We start from the raw sequence: 15,847 nt of genomic DNA, 5'->3' as shown, positions 1-15,847 counted from the left end.
CTGCCCGGCCAAAATGAGCAATCGGGGGAGAAGGGCTGGACCAATGCAAATAGTCTGGGTAACCATTTTATTAGATGTTCAGGAGTCTTATGGCTTGGGGGTAGAAGCTGTTTAGAAGCCTCTTGGAAACATACTTGGCGCTCCGGTACTGCTTGCCGTGCGGTAGCAGAGAGAACAGTCTATGACTAGGGTGACTGGAGTCTTTGACAATTTTTAGGTCCTTCCTCTGACACCGCCTGGTGTAGAGGTCCTGGATGGCAGGAAGCATGGCCCCAGTGATGTACTGGGCCGTACGCACATCCCTCTGTAGTGCCTTGCGGTCGGAAGCCGAGCAGTTGCCATACCAGGCAGTGATGCAACCAGTCAGGATGCTCTCGATGGTACAGCTGTAGAACTTTCTGAGGACCCATGGCAAAACTTTTCAGTCTCCTGAGGGGGAATAGGTTTTGTCGTGACCCTCTTCACGACTGTCTTGGTGTGCTTGGACCATGTCAGTTTGTTGGTGATGTGGACACCAAGGACCTTGAAGCTCTCAACCTGCTCCAATACAGCCCCGTTGATAATAATGTGTGCGTGCTCGGTCCTCTTTTTCCTGTAGTCCACAATAATCTCCTTTGTCTTGATCACGTTGAGGGAGAGGTAGTTGTCCTGGCACCAGACGGCCAGGTGTCTGACCTCCCTATAGGCTGTCTCATTGTTGTCGGTGATCAGGCCTACCACTATTGTGTCATCGGCAAACTTAATGGTGTTGGAGTCGTGCCTGGCCGTGCAGTCATGAGTGAACAAGGAGTACAGGAGGGAACTGCGCACACACCACTGAGGGGCCCCTGTGTTGAGAATCAGCGTGGCGGATGTGTTGTTACCTACCCTTACCAACTGGGGGCGGCCTGTCAGGAATTCCAGGATCCAGTTGCAGAGGGAGGTGTTTAGTCCCAGGTTCCTTAGCTTAGTGATGAGCTTTGATGGTACTATGGTGTTGAACGCTGAGCTGTAGTCAATGAATAGCATTCTCACATAGGTGTTACTTTTGTCCAGCTGGGAAAGGGCAGTGTGGAGTGCAATAGAGATTGCGTCATCTGTGGATCTGTTGGGGCGGTATGACAATTAGAGTGGCTCTAGGGTTTCTGGGATAATGGTGTTGATGTGAGCCATGACAAGCCTTTCAAAGCACTTCATGGCTACAGACGTGAGTGCTACGGGTCGGTAGTCATTTAGGCAGGTTACCTTAGTGTTCTTGGGCACAGGGACTATGGTGGTCTGCTTAAAACATGTTGGTATTACAGACTCGGACAGGGAGAGGTTGAACATGTCGGTGAAGACAGAAAATGACTCAAGTGAAAGTCACCCAGTAAAATACTACTTCAATAAAAGTATTTGGTTTTAAATATAATTAAGTATCAAAAGTAAAAGTATAAACCATTTCAAATTCCTTATATTAAGCAAATCAGACGGCACAATTTTATTTACATTTTTATTGAAATAATTTATTGACATACACTCAGACATAATTTACAAACAAAGCATTTGTGTTTAGTCAGTCCGCCAGATCAGAGGCAGTAGGGATGATCTCTTGATAAGTGTGTGAATTGGACCATTTTCCTGTCAAAATGTAATGAGTACCTTTGGGTGTCAGGAAAAATGTATGGAATAAAAAGTACATTATTTTCTTGAGGAATGTAGTGCAGTAAAAGTAAAAGTTGGCAAAAATATAAATAGTTAAGTAAAGTACAGACAAAAAACGACTTAAGTATTAATTTAAAGTATTTTTCATTAAGTACTTTACACCACTGCAAGTTGAGGGAGCGTACAATTGGCATGCTGACTACAGGAATGTCCAACAGAGCTGTTGCCAGAAAATTGAACATTCATTTCTCTGCCATAAGCCGTCTCCAACATTGTTTTAGAGAATTTGGCAGTACGTCCAACTGGCCTCTCAACCGCAGAACACATGTATGGGGTCGTGTGGGTGAGCCATTTGCTGATGTCAACATTGTGAACAGAGTGATCCATGGTGGTGGTGGGGTTATGGTATGGGCAGGCATAAGCTACGAACAATGAACACAATTGCATTTTATCGATGGCAATTTGAATGCACAGAGATACCGTGATGAGATATTGAGGTCCATTGTCTCATCCACCGCCATCACCTCATGTTTCAGCATGATAATGCACGGCCCCATGTCACAAGGATCTATCTGTACACAATTCCTAGAAGCTGAAAATGTTCCAGTTCTTCCATGGCCTGCATACTCACCAGACATGTCACCCATTGAGCATCGAGCATGTTTGGGATGTTCTGGATCGACGTGTTTAACAGCATGTTCCAGTTCCCGTCAATATCCAGCAACTTCGCACAGCCATTGAAGAGAATTGGAACAACATTCCACAGGCCACAATCAACAGCCTGATCAACTCTATGCGAAGGAAATGTCAAGCTGCATGAGGCAAATGGTGGTCACACCAAATACTGACTGGTTTTCTGATCCACACCCCTAACTTTTTTGTTTGTTTAGGTATCTGTGACTAATATATGCATATCTGTATTCCTAGTCATGTGAAATCCATAGATTAGGGCTTCATATTTTTTTTCAATTGATTTATTTCCTTATATCAGCAGTTCCCAAACTTTTTATAGTTGTCAAGCCCTGATCTGTTTCACCTGTTCTTGTGATTGTCTCTAGGTGTCACTTGTTTTCCCCAGTGTATTTATCCCTGTGTTTCCTGTCTCTCTGTGCCAGTTCGTCTTGTATGTTTTCAAGTCAACCAGCGTGTTTTCCCCGTGCTCCTGGCTTCTATTCTATTTTTCAAGTCTTCCCGATTTTGACCCTTGCCTGTTTTTCTAGACTGCATACCCGCCTAACTGACCCTTCTGCCTGCCCTGACATCGAGCCTGCCTGCCACTCTTTACCTCTTGGACTCAGAACTGGTTTTGACCTTTTGCCTGTCCACTGACTACTCCTTTTGGATTATAATTAAACAACAAAGACTCTAACCATCTGCCTCCTGTGTCTGCATCTGGGTCTTGCCTTGTACCCTTATAATAGCCACGTACCTCTTCAAACATTCAACCTCCAGCTGCGTACCCCCTCTAGCACCAGGGTCAGCGCACTCTCAAATGTTGTCTTTTGCCATTGTAAACCTGCCAGACACACTATACGATACATTTATTAAACATAAGAATGAGTGAGTTTTTGTCACAACCCGGCTTGTGGGAAGTGACAAAGAGCTCTTATAGGACCAGGGCGAAAATAATACTATAATAATCAATAATTTTGCTCTTCATTTAGCCATCTTACATATACAACCTTATTTGTTCATCAAAAATTGTGAATAACTCCCCACAGGTTAATGAGAAGGTTGTGCTTGAAAGGATAGACATTTTTTTTAAACTTTATTTAACTAAGCAAGTCAGTTAAGAACAAATTCTTATTTTTAATGACAGCCTAGGAACAGTGGGTTAATTGCCTTGTTCAGGGGCAGAACTATAGATTTTTACCTTGTCAGCTCAGGGATTTGATCTTGCTACCTTCCGGTTACTAGTCCAACGCTCTAACCACTAGGCTACCCTGGCACCCCACATAAATTTGCAATGTTGGGTTGTACTGGAGAGTCTCAGTCTTAAATTTTTGTTCCACAGTCTGTGCCTGTATTTAGTTTTCATGCTAGTGAGGGCTGAGAATCCACTCTCACATAGGTACGTGGTTGCAAAGGGCATCAGTGTCTTAACAGTGTAATTTGCCAAGGCAAGAAACTCTGAGCGAAGCCCTATCCAGAAATCTGTCAGTGCCTTCTGATTAAATTCAATTTTCAGAGAACCGCTTGTTGCTATTTCGATGAGGCTCTCTCGTTCAAATATCGGTAAGTGGACTGGAGGCAGGGCATGAAAGGGATGACGAATTCAGTTGTTTGTGTTGTCCGTTTCGGTAAAGTAATTGCGCACCCAGCTCACTCAGCTTCACTATATCACATTTGACATTGTCTGTAAGCTTGAGTTCATTTGCACACAAATCATACAATGATGGAAAGACCTGTGTGTTGTCCTTGTTAACGGAGACAGAAAAGATCTCCAACTTCTTAATCATAGCCTCAATTTTGTCCGGCATATTGAATATAGTTGTGGAGAGTCCCTGTAATCCTAGATTCAGATCATTCAGGTGAGGAAAAAATATCACTCAGATAGGCCAGTCGTGTGGGAAACTTGTCATCATTCAAGTGGTCAGACAAGGGAAAATTATGGTCAGTAAAGAGAACTTTAAGATTGTCTCTCAATTTAAGAAAAATGTGTCAATACTTTGCCCCTTGATAACCAGTGCACTTCTGTATGTTGTAAAAGCGTGACATGGCCATATCATTGCATAATGCAGAAAATACACGAGAGTTCAGGGGCCTTGCTTTAACAAAGTTAACCATTTTCACTGTCGTGTCCAAATATCTTTCAAGCTGTCAGGCATTCCCTTGGCAGCAAGAGCCTCTCGGTGGATGCTGCAGTGTATCCAACTGCTTGCACACGTGTTACCACTCCACTATGTCTGTCTGTCATGGCTTTTGCGGCATCAGTACAGATACCAACAAATCTTGACAACCAAAGTCCATTTGATGTCAAAGCTGTCCAGTACTTTAAAAATATCCTCTCATGTTGGCCTGGTTTCCAGTGGTTTGCAGAAGAGGATGTCTTCCTTAATTGCCCCCTCATAAACGTAACGGACATATACCAGGAGCTGTGCCAGGCCTGCCACGTCTGACTCATCCAGCTGTAACACATATAATTCACTGACTTTTTGTATGCGAAACAGTACTTGTTAGAAAACATATCCTGCCATGTCACTGATGCGTCTTGGAACAGTGTTGTTTGATGAAGGCATTGTCTGTATAGTTTTTTGGGCCTTTTCCCCCAGCGTTGTCCCAGCCATATCTGCCGCATTAGTAGCTCACCATTTAAGAGCTTTTAGCCCCTTCTTATTAATGGTATCTGCTGCTTTTATACATGTCTTACTACTCGAAAATCGTCTGTATTCTCGCTCAAACTCCATTGGCTTATTTTTCTAATTGTCATGTTTCATTTCTAAATGTCTGCGCAAAAGTGAAGGTTTCGGTTAATGTGAATGGATGTTAATTATTTGACTAGGCTACCTGTATTTGACATTGTGATGTTTCGCTGAACACTAGATGGTTAAAAACAAAAATAACGGTAGTGAAACGAGGCTACTCAGGCGAGAAAAAACCTCACCCAAATGTATAGCCCCGTTGGAAAATATACATGTACTGTTTCAAAATGTGAAGAAAAATGTGAATCACATTTTTATTTGGCGTACCCCACAATTTGGGAATAACTACTTTATATGAACTGTAACTCAGTAAAATCTTTGAAAGTGTTTCATGTTGCGTTTATATTTTTGTTCAGTATCATTCTGGATGGCCAGCCATAATGAATGTTCAAAGTACAGATAGATCAGCTATACTTTCAAAACTATTAAGGCAGGCCAATTTTCAGATGAGGATGGTACAGTAGTAGTCTGTTACTCTCGTTGAATCTCAAGTGTTCTTTTTTCCCTCCAGTGTTCCCATTGTGCAACTTGTTGAACAGCAGCGTACTCCCTGTACTTTCTGAATCTGATCCGCCTGTCTACCAACAGGCAGTGACCTCACGAGCGCCATATTAAAATGCTTCTTCTTCCCTACTTTTTTGTGTTGAGAACGTAGCCACCATCAGTCTGCCTCTTGGTTTCAAGAGATTGACAGAGAACATGATGGAAATTAACTCACTCCAAGAGGCGCTCAAAGGTTATTTGGGTTCTTATGAATAGCGTAATACTTCGATTGAAAGGCAGACGTTTTGTTTACTTGATTCCACAGTGGTTAGCTAGTTATATCGCCAGGTGTTGAATGTAGCTAGCTAGCTATAAGCTAATGTTAGCAAGTCAGCTAGCTAATGCTAAAATTCGGAAGAAGAAGCAACGTTGCTTAGCTAGTTACAGTAGCTATCAATTCTCAAACCTCCAGAAAAGCTATCAAGCGAGCTACGTTATTTAATTGTTATCTACGTGTATTTCTGGATTCAACAATGTAGCTAGCTAGTTAACCATGATGGTTTTGACAACTCCATCGCCACATAGCTAACGTTAGCTAGCTTGACACCCAGCTAGCTGAGCTAATGAACTGATTAGCTACCGGTAGTTAGCTGGCTAGTTACCGGTACGTTAGTTATCTAGATAAGACATTGGCATGAAGTTAAGCCTAACTAGCTTGCTAATTGTTATGTAAATGGGATCCTGGCTAGTGTTAGTTAGGTGGCTAGTGAGCTAGTTTTGTGTTCACTTGTAGTTGTCCAATTGCCACAACTATCTGTAAAGGACAGCCTTTTATGCGAACACTCAATTAAATTCGCAGTTGGTGTCATTAACTTGATCATCCTCATTTGGCAGGTGCTTGTCTGAAGTTGGCTAGCTAGCTAGTTGAATGGTTAAAACACACTGACAGTGTTGTAGCCACACATCCCCTTCATTAGATAGTAATAAGCAAGCGAATCACTAAGTGTCCTTATCTGTTGTGCTCACTGATTTGACATCACTGTTCTCTGCAGACTTTGACAAGAAAGGGACGCAAGAAGTGGCTCCCCTGCTGGATCAGTTTCTGTGTCATGTTGCCAAGACTGGAGAAACCATGTAAGTAATGTTCCTGTTGACAAGCTTGGAACTACAGATTTCATGCATATGAGAGGATGAAGCATGTTCAGTGTGAAAACTTGAACACCACTGGTCCAAATTATGGAATATGCCAAGGCCATGCCAAGTCTTTTCTGCATGTGGTGTATAACTAAATAACACATTTTACATGTTGCTAGCTAAGTTATTATAATGTTGAAATGCAAAAAATGTGTATGCATCATATATTCTCACATTTTGCTTTATTTAACAAGTTAAATCATAGGAATGTGGATTATTCCTTTTAAGAAATGTGTACTCTTTCTCCAGGGTTCAGTGGTCCCAGTTTAAAAGCTATTTCCTCTTCAAACTGGAGAAGGTGATGGATGACTTCATAGCCTCAGCACCCGATCAAAGGGGGGTAGCCAATCCCAATGTGGAGTCCATTCCATTTGAGGACATGAAGGAGAGGATACTGAAGATTGTGAATGGATACAATGGGTAGGTACCAGCATAACCTTTAGGCAACTGTTTTCCTACAATCATGTGATGCCATCTGGAGTTCACTATTGCTGATTTTGTGGTGGTTATACAATGGCGCCATCTACTGGATAGGCATTTCTAAATGTCACATGTACTGTAGCAGGGCTTGACATTCACTTTTTTAGCCACTTGTCCCTCAGCCAAGTAGGACTGTTCAATATTTTTGTTTAACTTCTCAACAAAAAAAACATGTTCGTAACACAATTTTTACATTATTGTATGATGCAAGGAACCAATTTACAAAATAAAATGCATTACTATCTTTACTATAGAGAATCAGACAAAAAATGTGACTACACACAATTGGCTTCTTTGCATATTCAATCAAGACCGTCTCAAAATGCTCCTTTAGTTCTCTGCTGGAGGATGGTAGCCTCGTACCCTATAAAATGTTGCAACATTACAATTACTACCAAATACTTTTTTTATGGCTTTATAAAATAATTCCCCCCAGGGCTCAAACAGGTTAAAAACTGACTCGGAGACAGTTCTTGGCCGACAGATCCTAAATTCATTCAAACACTGCACATTAAACATGTAAAAAGGAAATAAGGCTGATGCAACAGATCAGACCATTTAGCTTAAAACTGTAATATTTATTTCTTCATATCATAAGCTCAACAATGCACACATGGCTGTAGGCTATGTGCGAATGCAATTAGAGGAAAACACTTCTCAGAAGCTCACCGCACGCGCAAGTGGACCGAGATGAAAATATCCATTAGAAATAGGGATGCGTGATATCAGTAAGCATATCGGAATCGGACGATATTAGCTAAAAATGCCAACATCGGCCCGATGTCTGTCTAGTTTAACACCGATGTGCAAAACCGATGTCAAAGCTGATGTGCATATTTATATAACATAGGTAGATGACGTAATGATGCCACAAAAATACAGCGCTACACAGAACAAAAGCAGAAAAATACTAAGCGCACACTTCCAACAACTAAACAAGTTCAAGTACAGCAATCATTTGAATGAGTAAGAACATTTCAGCGAGACAACTCAAAGGCGAAACCCATTAACGCCAAGATAATGGAATTCATTGCCCTTGACAATCAACCGTTCTCTGTTGTGGATGATGTTGGCTTTCGCCGACTGGTCGAGTACCTTGAGCCCTTGTACACACTACCATGTAGGCGATATTTTTCAGATGTTGCCCTACCGGAGTTACACAGTATTGTTGAAACGCACATCCATGAGCTACTTGCTATGTGCGTCACTGCTATTAGCTTCACGACTGACATTTGTACCAGGGATGTCAGGCCCATGAGCATGCTGAGTCTGACAGCACAGTTGGTCGACAGCCGTATTGCATGCTCAAGAATGTGCCGGTTCTCATACCGCTACTGCCATTTTAATGGCATTTGAGAACATGTTTGAAACATGAACACGCTCCTAGCTCCACAACTGACTCGAGAAATAAGCTCATCAACTGCGTCTGCTGCAGACATTTTACACTCCTGTCATGGCATAGAAACACCTGCTCAACAAAACTGCCGACACAGACCGTGGGGTTAAAACTTGCAAAAGTACTCGTGGCTGTGAACAAGCGATTCGGTGGCATTCTCTCTGAGCCTCTTTACTGTGTTGCCACCATGTTCGATGCTAGGTACAAGGACCACTACTTTGATGCAGACAAGAAACAGGGTTTATGTGAAATGTTAGCCACAGCTGGACAAGATGGAAACGGACACGGTGACAGTGGGCATCGAGGAAGAGAGGCCACAGAGCTGAAACTTCACTGCTTGACATGTATGATGAAATCCTGGTTGAGACTGAAAAAATTAACAATGAAACAGCAAGTGAGTGAAAAAAGGTTTTTAAACAGCAAGTGAGTGAAAAAAGGTTTTTGATTATATCAAATCAAACTTTATTTGTCACATGCGCCGAATACAACAAGTGTAGACTTGATCGTGAAATGCTTACTTACAAGCCCTTTACCAACAGTGCAGTTTTACTGATAATGGGGACATACGTAAATGCCAACAAAATAACTTTGTGTGTTTCAACTATTTAACTGTACTAGTCCGCAAACATTTTAAATATCGGTATCATTTTTTGGGGCAAGGAAAATATTGGATATTGGACAAAAATGTAATCTGTGCATCCCTAATTAGAATTAAGAGGGGAAATCTAAAGATGCAGCAACTAGCAAGGGTTACTAATATGACTAGGATTATGCCTTTGGCTGCTGGACAATATAATAAAGTGTATTTGAAAACCAGTAGAACATGAGAAAATTGCTGGTTTCAATGGCATATTAAGTATTTGTAAAATAATTGCCTCAACATTTCTATGGTAGCTTTTTTGGCTAGGCTACTTTGAAACAAGGTAAAGTATACTTCATAAAATTACCTAAAATATCCAGGTTTTAAGCAGTTAAGTTTATGGTTAAATTGTTTCTAAATGCTCACCACCTCCGCTCAGATTCAAGGTGGATGGTGTGCGGTGCGCAACAAGCACTGTCCTTCACTCTGGTCTTGTGACCATTTGATCTGAACGAACCGTGCTTCAAGTATGTCGACAGAATCAAGCCTTTAGACGTTAATGTTAATTATCCTTCATTTTATTTGTCAAACATGACTGGCCACTTAGCCTATATTTATGTAATTAAAAGTCTCATTAAAGTTTGGCTACATTTTCTGGACTTTTTCCACGTTTTGTTGCTACAGCCTGAAAATTTATTAAATTGAGATATTGTCATTGGCCTACACACAATACCCCATAATGTCTAAGTGGAATTGTTTTTCTAAAAAAATGTTTTATTGAAAATGAACAGCTGAAATGTCTTGAGTCTAAGTATTCAACCCCTTTTAAGTTCAGGAGTAAAAATATGTTTAACAAGTAACATAAGTTGCATGGACTCACTCTGTGTGCAATAATAGTGGTTAACATGATTTTTTTAATGACTACCTCATCTCTGTACCCCACACATACAATTATCTCTAAGGCCCCTCAGTCGAGCAGTGAATTCCAAACACCGATTCAACCACAAAGACCAGAGACGTTTTCCAATGCCTCGCAAAGAATGGCACCTATTGGTGGGGGGGTAAATAAATAAATAAGCAGACATTGAATAGCCTTTGACCATGGTGAAGTTATTAGTTACACTTTGGATGGTGTATAAAAATCCTTCCTAACTCAGTTGCTGAAGAGGAAGTAAATCGCTCAGGGATTTTACCATGAGGCCAATGGTGACGTTAAAACAGTTAGAGTTTAATGCCTGTGACAGGAGAGAACCGAGGATGGATCAACAACGTTGTAGTAACTCCACAATACTAACCTAAATGACCGTGAAAAGGAGCCTGTATAGAATACAAACGTGCATCCTTTTTGCAACAAGGCATTAAAGTTAAACTGGAGAAAATGTGACACAAATTCACTTTAAGTCCTGAATACATAGCAGTATGTTGGGGAAAGTACAACACATCACTGAGTAACACTCTTCATATTTTCAAACATGGTGGTGGTTGCATCATGTTATGGGTATGCTTGTCATCGACTAGGAGTTTTTTAGGATCAAAAGAAACTGAATAGAGTTAAGCACAGCCAAAATCCTAGAGAAACCTGGTTCAGTCTGCTTTCTAACAAACACAGGGAGACAAATTCACCTTTCAGCAGGATAATAACTTAAAACACAAGGCCAAATATACACTGGAGTTGCTTACCAAGATAACATTGACTGTTCCTGAGTGGTGTAGTTAGTTTTGGCTTAAATCTAAGGCAAGACTTGCCAGAGCTTGACACATTTAAATGAATGTGCAAATATTGTACAATACAGGTGTGCAAAACTCTTAGACTTACCCAGAAAGACTCACAGCTGTAATTGATGTCAAAGGTAATTTTAACACGTATTGACTCAGTGGTGTGAATACTTGTGTAAATTAGATATTTCTTTCATTTTCAATAATTTAGCAAACATTTCTAAAAACATGTTTTCACTGTCGTTATGGGGTATTGTGTGTAGATGGGTGAGAAATCCTTTTTGAATTCAGGCAGTAACACAACAAAATGTGGAATAAGTCAAGTGGTATGAATACTTTCTGAAGGCACTATCTAATATCATCACATTTTATTTTTCTTTAGCTAGGTTCAGAGGACAAAGTCTTTGTTTTTCACTTTAGTTTTTACATTCATTTATATATATATATATTTTTTTATACACATTACATTTAATTAAATAAATAGTACTGACATTTCCGGTATACATTATATGTAGTGTTTTCCAGTAATGACCATTACCGATCATGAGCTCTCTAATCCCACCCATCACCCTCTTTTGATTTCCATGTGCCATATAATTTTCAACTGTGCTGTGATCTCTTATATGAATTTGAAACCTTTCTAATTGCATAGTATCCACAGAGCTAAAGATGAAAACCTTTCCTACGAGTATTATTATATTGTTGATTGACTGTGGCTTTCCAAATCAATCAAGACTGCTGTTTGTAGTGTTAATTTTAAATCAATGTTGTTTTTTCAGCCACTCTTGAACCTGTGACCAGAAACAAGCTACATGGGGGCAATACCAGAATAAATTATCTAATTATTCTCTCTTCGCAGCAAAATTGGGTTTGTTTTAATAAACTCCTTACCATCGTTCCCTCAGAATTCCATTTACGATCCAGCGTTTGTGTGAGCTGCTTACAGAACCCAAGAGGAATTACACAGGAACAGAGAAATTCCTCAGAGGTGTTGAGAAGGTGAGTGGAGTGCCACATTTGATAGGATTTTTATAGTGTGTGTGTAATATATATATATATATATATATATATATATATATATATATATATATATATATATATATATATATATATATATATATATATATATATATATATATATATATATATATAAATAAGTGTATCTCTCATATATATGTATATACATACATACATACATACATACATACATATGAGAGAGAGAGAGATATACACATATCTATCATTAACAGTACCAGTCAAAAGTTTGGGAACTTAAACATTCAAGGGTTTTTATTTATTTTTACTATTTTCTACATTGTAATATAATAGTGACATCAAAACTATGAAATAACACAATAATAATCATGTAGTAACCTAAAAAAGTGTTAAACAAATTCAAATATATTTTAGATTCTTCAAAGTAGCCACCCTTTGCCTTGACAGCTTTGCACACTCTTGGCATTCTCTCAACCAACTTCATGAGGTAGTCAACTGAAATGCATTTCAATTAACAGGTGTGCCTTGTTAAAGTTAATTTTTAGAATTTCTTTCCTTCTTAATGCGTTTGAGCCAATCAGTTGTGTTGTGACAAGGTAAGGGTGGTATACAGAAGATAGCCCTATTTGGTAAAAGACCAAGTCTATATTAAGACAGTCCATCATTACTTTAAGACATGAAGGTCAGTCAATGCAGAAAATGTCAAGAACTTTGAAAGTTCAAGTGCAGTCGCAAAAACCATCAAGGATCTCAAATCTAAAATATTTTTTGATTTGTTGAACACTTTTGGTTACTACTTGATTCCATGTGTTATTTCATAGTTTTGATGCCTTCACCATTATTCTACAATATAGAAAATAGTAAAAATAAAGAAAAGCCTTGAATGAGTAGGTGTGTCCAAACTTTTGACTGGCTGTGTGTGTGTGTGTGTGTGTGTGTGTGTGTGTGTGTGTGTGTGTGTGTGTGTGTGTGTGTGTGTGTGTGTGTGTGTGTGTGTGTGTGTGTGTGTGTGTGTGTGTGTGTGTGTGTGTGTGTGTGTGTGTATATGTATATATATATCTCAATAAAATAGTATTTATATATTGCAGTGTTTGTAATAAAGGGTTTTTCTTCTCCCAGAATGTGATGGTGGTCAGCTGTGTACATCCTACCTCAGAGTAAGGGTTGTTTTTTCCTTATTGTTATACATTATAGCAATGAAACATTTTTACAGAGGTTTGTTTTATTAAGTTTATATGATGTTCGGAATTGTCATTGTTATGTTTCTCTCTGTCATGAAGGAAAAACGGATGCAGTGGTGTGAATAGAATTAATGGTGTTATGTTGCCTGGAAACTCATCTGCTTTTACAGAGAGGTAAAGCGCATAGGACAGGTTCTCATTCTCCCATCCTAGTTTCACGTCAGTGATAATTGCCTAAAGGTAAATGCAGAAAGTAAACCTCACTTTTCTTAGTCTCCTATTATTTTCTTGCAGGAAAGTTAATGGCCCAGGGACCCCCAGGCCGCTGAACAGACCAAAACTCTCTCTAGCCAGCTCACTAGCGACAAACGGACTACCGGACAGTACAGAAAACAAAGACCCTACCACAGAGCAGGGACATGACACACATTCCAGGTACTTCAGTTGCTACCCAACAGACCATGTGATACTCACTTCCTACCGTTCTTTTATGAATTTAATGCGTGTTGAATCTTCTTTCTCAGTGAGGTGTCAGCATCGGATACGCTAGGGAGCTCTGTGAAGAACAAGCACTATGACGACCAGGAGGTTATGGAGGCGGAGCAGCATGAGGTGAAGAGGCTCAAGTTCAACAAAGATGAAGAGGAGGAGCAGGAGGTGGACACCCTCAGCTCCTGCCATGCTGACAGCTTGTCAGAAGAGACAGAGTCCATGGTCCAGGAGAAGGAGGAGAAGGAGGACGACGAGGAGGACAGTGAGGCTGCCAGTACTGCTGGGACTTGTGAAGACCAAGGTAGGACTGAATTTTCACCTCTTTTTCCATCATGCCGGTGTACATCGCTGGTGAAATTGTTTGTGGATATTAGTTAGTAAGTGTATGAGCAGAACCAGGAGTTGCCTGAATTCTGAGGTGTTCATCGCAAGTTCAGCTTATCTGAGTGCTAGATCTACGAGAACCCTGATGCAGTTAACATTGCTTACTCCGTTTTTGTGTCCTTGCCTGTCCCACAGAGCCATCGAGCACACAGTCGGAGCCATCAGCAGGGCCCGGGGCGGATAAGCAGGCAGAGGGGGAGGTACCTTGTGGCTCCCAAGAGGAAGGTAATGACATGGACCAGTCAGAACAGCAGGCCACTGCTGGCGTCCTGAAGAACCCTGAGGCCCGGCACAGCGATGAGGGCAGTGACCCAGTCAGCAGCAGTAGCGCCAGCAGCTGTAACAGTGCGGAGAATGAATCCAGGGAAGAGGCAGCCCCTGCTCCCTCCAGCAGTACTCCTGAGCCAGCTGCAGAGGGTGCCATGGAGAGTGGCAGCCAGGACACTGGGACCAGTGAAGAGCCCATGGAGCAGGACTAACAGCACCTCAGGATCAATCTATTGACCATTAAGAACATCTGTCCTCAAGTTTAGCTTGAGTGTCACCGGTGAAGGGGCAACTCCATCCTGGTCCCCTAGATACTTTACGCCTTGTCTACATTTTGGCTACTCCTCAAAAAGACCACCTGTCATTGATGTGGACATCCACATTTTATTCTCAATTGAAGATTTTTTAACTGGATTTTTTTTTTCTTCTTCCCCTACACTCTATTTAAGAGTTTCCTTTTAAGGCTTGTGGTCTCCAGAGGTCTTTGTTTCAGCCTTGGTCAGTCTTTTGGGTTGCATATGATGTTTGTTCAAGCTGTGCTGATTGGACGGTGTGTTCACCTGGGTATTGTTTTCTCATCAGTTTGAGCATTTGACAGGTAAAGCAGGCCCAGTTTTGTTCCTGTAGCCAGTTGTTTTTCTCTGTGGATTATCACCCCTGCCAAACCACCAGAGTCAGGACAGAGCTAACCCTGCTAACTAACTTCCTCATTATTTATGCCGTCAGTTACTTACTCCAGAGATGAGCTAGCTAGCATTTCTGTTTGACTGAAGCTCGAGCCTCAGCATCCAGCCCATACCACTGTTTTTACTCATGTGCCGCCACCTTGGCTGTTGAGGAAAAAGTATCTTTCTATGTTATTTAAAAAAATCTATTTTCCTCGTGAGATGGAGTATTGTATTAGATTTTCCATGTGAGACCATATTCTCCTTTTTAAAATGCGTCTGTTGTCTTTGCTATGATGCACTACCGACCCAACTCGAAGAGTAATGTAACATGCTACTTTTACCTTCAGATATAAGATTATATCATTTTGGGGGCACCATAATTTATATAAACATTTCAACTTAACTACTATTTTGTGGCAGCCAGTTTAGTTTCCAAAACCAGCTGTAAGTACAAGATGACTTCCAATTTGGATTGTGATGTCACCAAGTTGTTTGACTGACAGATATCCAGAGCAGTTACTGGTTTCTTTCTATAGCTGTACTTTTGATATTTAGAATTTTAAATTTCTGTAAAGTAGACTTTTGTAGATTGTAATACAGTATGTGTTCACTTCCTTTGTGAAACCATATAATTGTATAATTTCTGTGTATACTCTGAATGATTTTGCTTTCAATGCAGTATTCAGATAAAGCAATAAATGTTCACATTTTTGTGTGGTCATGCTTTCTTACGCGTGAGGCATCTCGTTTAGTCCACTGAGCTGCTTTAAAAGGCTTATGCATGTTAACCCGACTGGTATCAGATGACCTCTTATGTCACAACCTCAACACCTCTGCAGAATTTTAAAAAAATACATGTGTTGAAAGCAACGTGAACTTATGGCCATTTAGCCATTAAATCCTCAGTTCAAGACTATTCCTCGGTCACATTTTGTCATGTATTTGAACATGTTGTACGATGTGTC

The 15,847-nt window shown here is 40.5% G+C and overlaps 1 protein-coding gene across 2 annotated transcripts; it reads left to right on the top strand.

Annotated features, from left to right (window-relative positions):
* The first annotated feature begins 5,664 nt into the window (after positions 1 to 5,664).
* Positions 5,665 to 15,593, top strand: LOC139556075 (serine/threonine-protein phosphatase 4 regulatory subunit 2-B-like). Of its 2 annotated transcripts, none has more exons than XM_071369603.1 (9): positions 5,665 to 5,781; positions 6,581 to 6,662; positions 6,972 to 7,142; positions 11,800 to 11,893; positions 13,010 to 13,047; positions 13,171 to 13,245; positions 13,366 to 13,506; positions 13,596 to 13,864; positions 14,083 to 15,593. In XM_071369603.1, exons 1-9 carry the CDS (start codon positions 5,745 to 5,747, stop codon positions 14,424 to 14,426), a joined length of 1,251 nt encoding a protein of 416 aa, XP_071225704.1. In that variant the 5' UTR covers positions 5,665 to 5,744; the 3' UTR covers positions 14,427 to 15,593. The 2 variants fall into 2 exon arrangements, with proteins under 2 accessions (XP_071225704.1, XP_071225695.1); XM_071369594.1 differs by having other exon boundaries at positions 13,345 to 13,506.
* Positions 15,594 to 15,847: the final 254 nt, after the last annotated feature.

Source organism: Salvelinus alpinus, chromosome 2 (genome assembly GCF_045679555.1).
Source record: "Salvelinus alpinus chromosome 2, SLU_Salpinus.1, whole genome shotgun sequence".
NCBI lineage: Eukaryota > Metazoa > Chordata > Actinopteri > Salmoniformes > Salmonidae > Salvelinus > Salvelinus alpinus.
This window is presented reverse-complemented; position numbering and strand designations above follow the sequence as displayed.

Coding starts and splice junctions, on each gene's coding strand:
- LOC139556075 (XM_071369594.1), top strand. CDS start 5,745: ATGATGGAAATTAACTCACTCCAAGAGGCGCTCAAAG. Junction 5,782..6,580: donor ACTCCAAGAGGCGCTCAAAG/GTTATTTGGGTT, acceptor TGTTCTCTGCAG/ACTTTGACAAGAAAGGGACG. Junction 13,865..14,082: donor TGGGACTTGTGAAGACCAAG/GTAGGACTGAAT, acceptor CCTGTCCCACAG/AGCCATCGAGCACACAGTCG.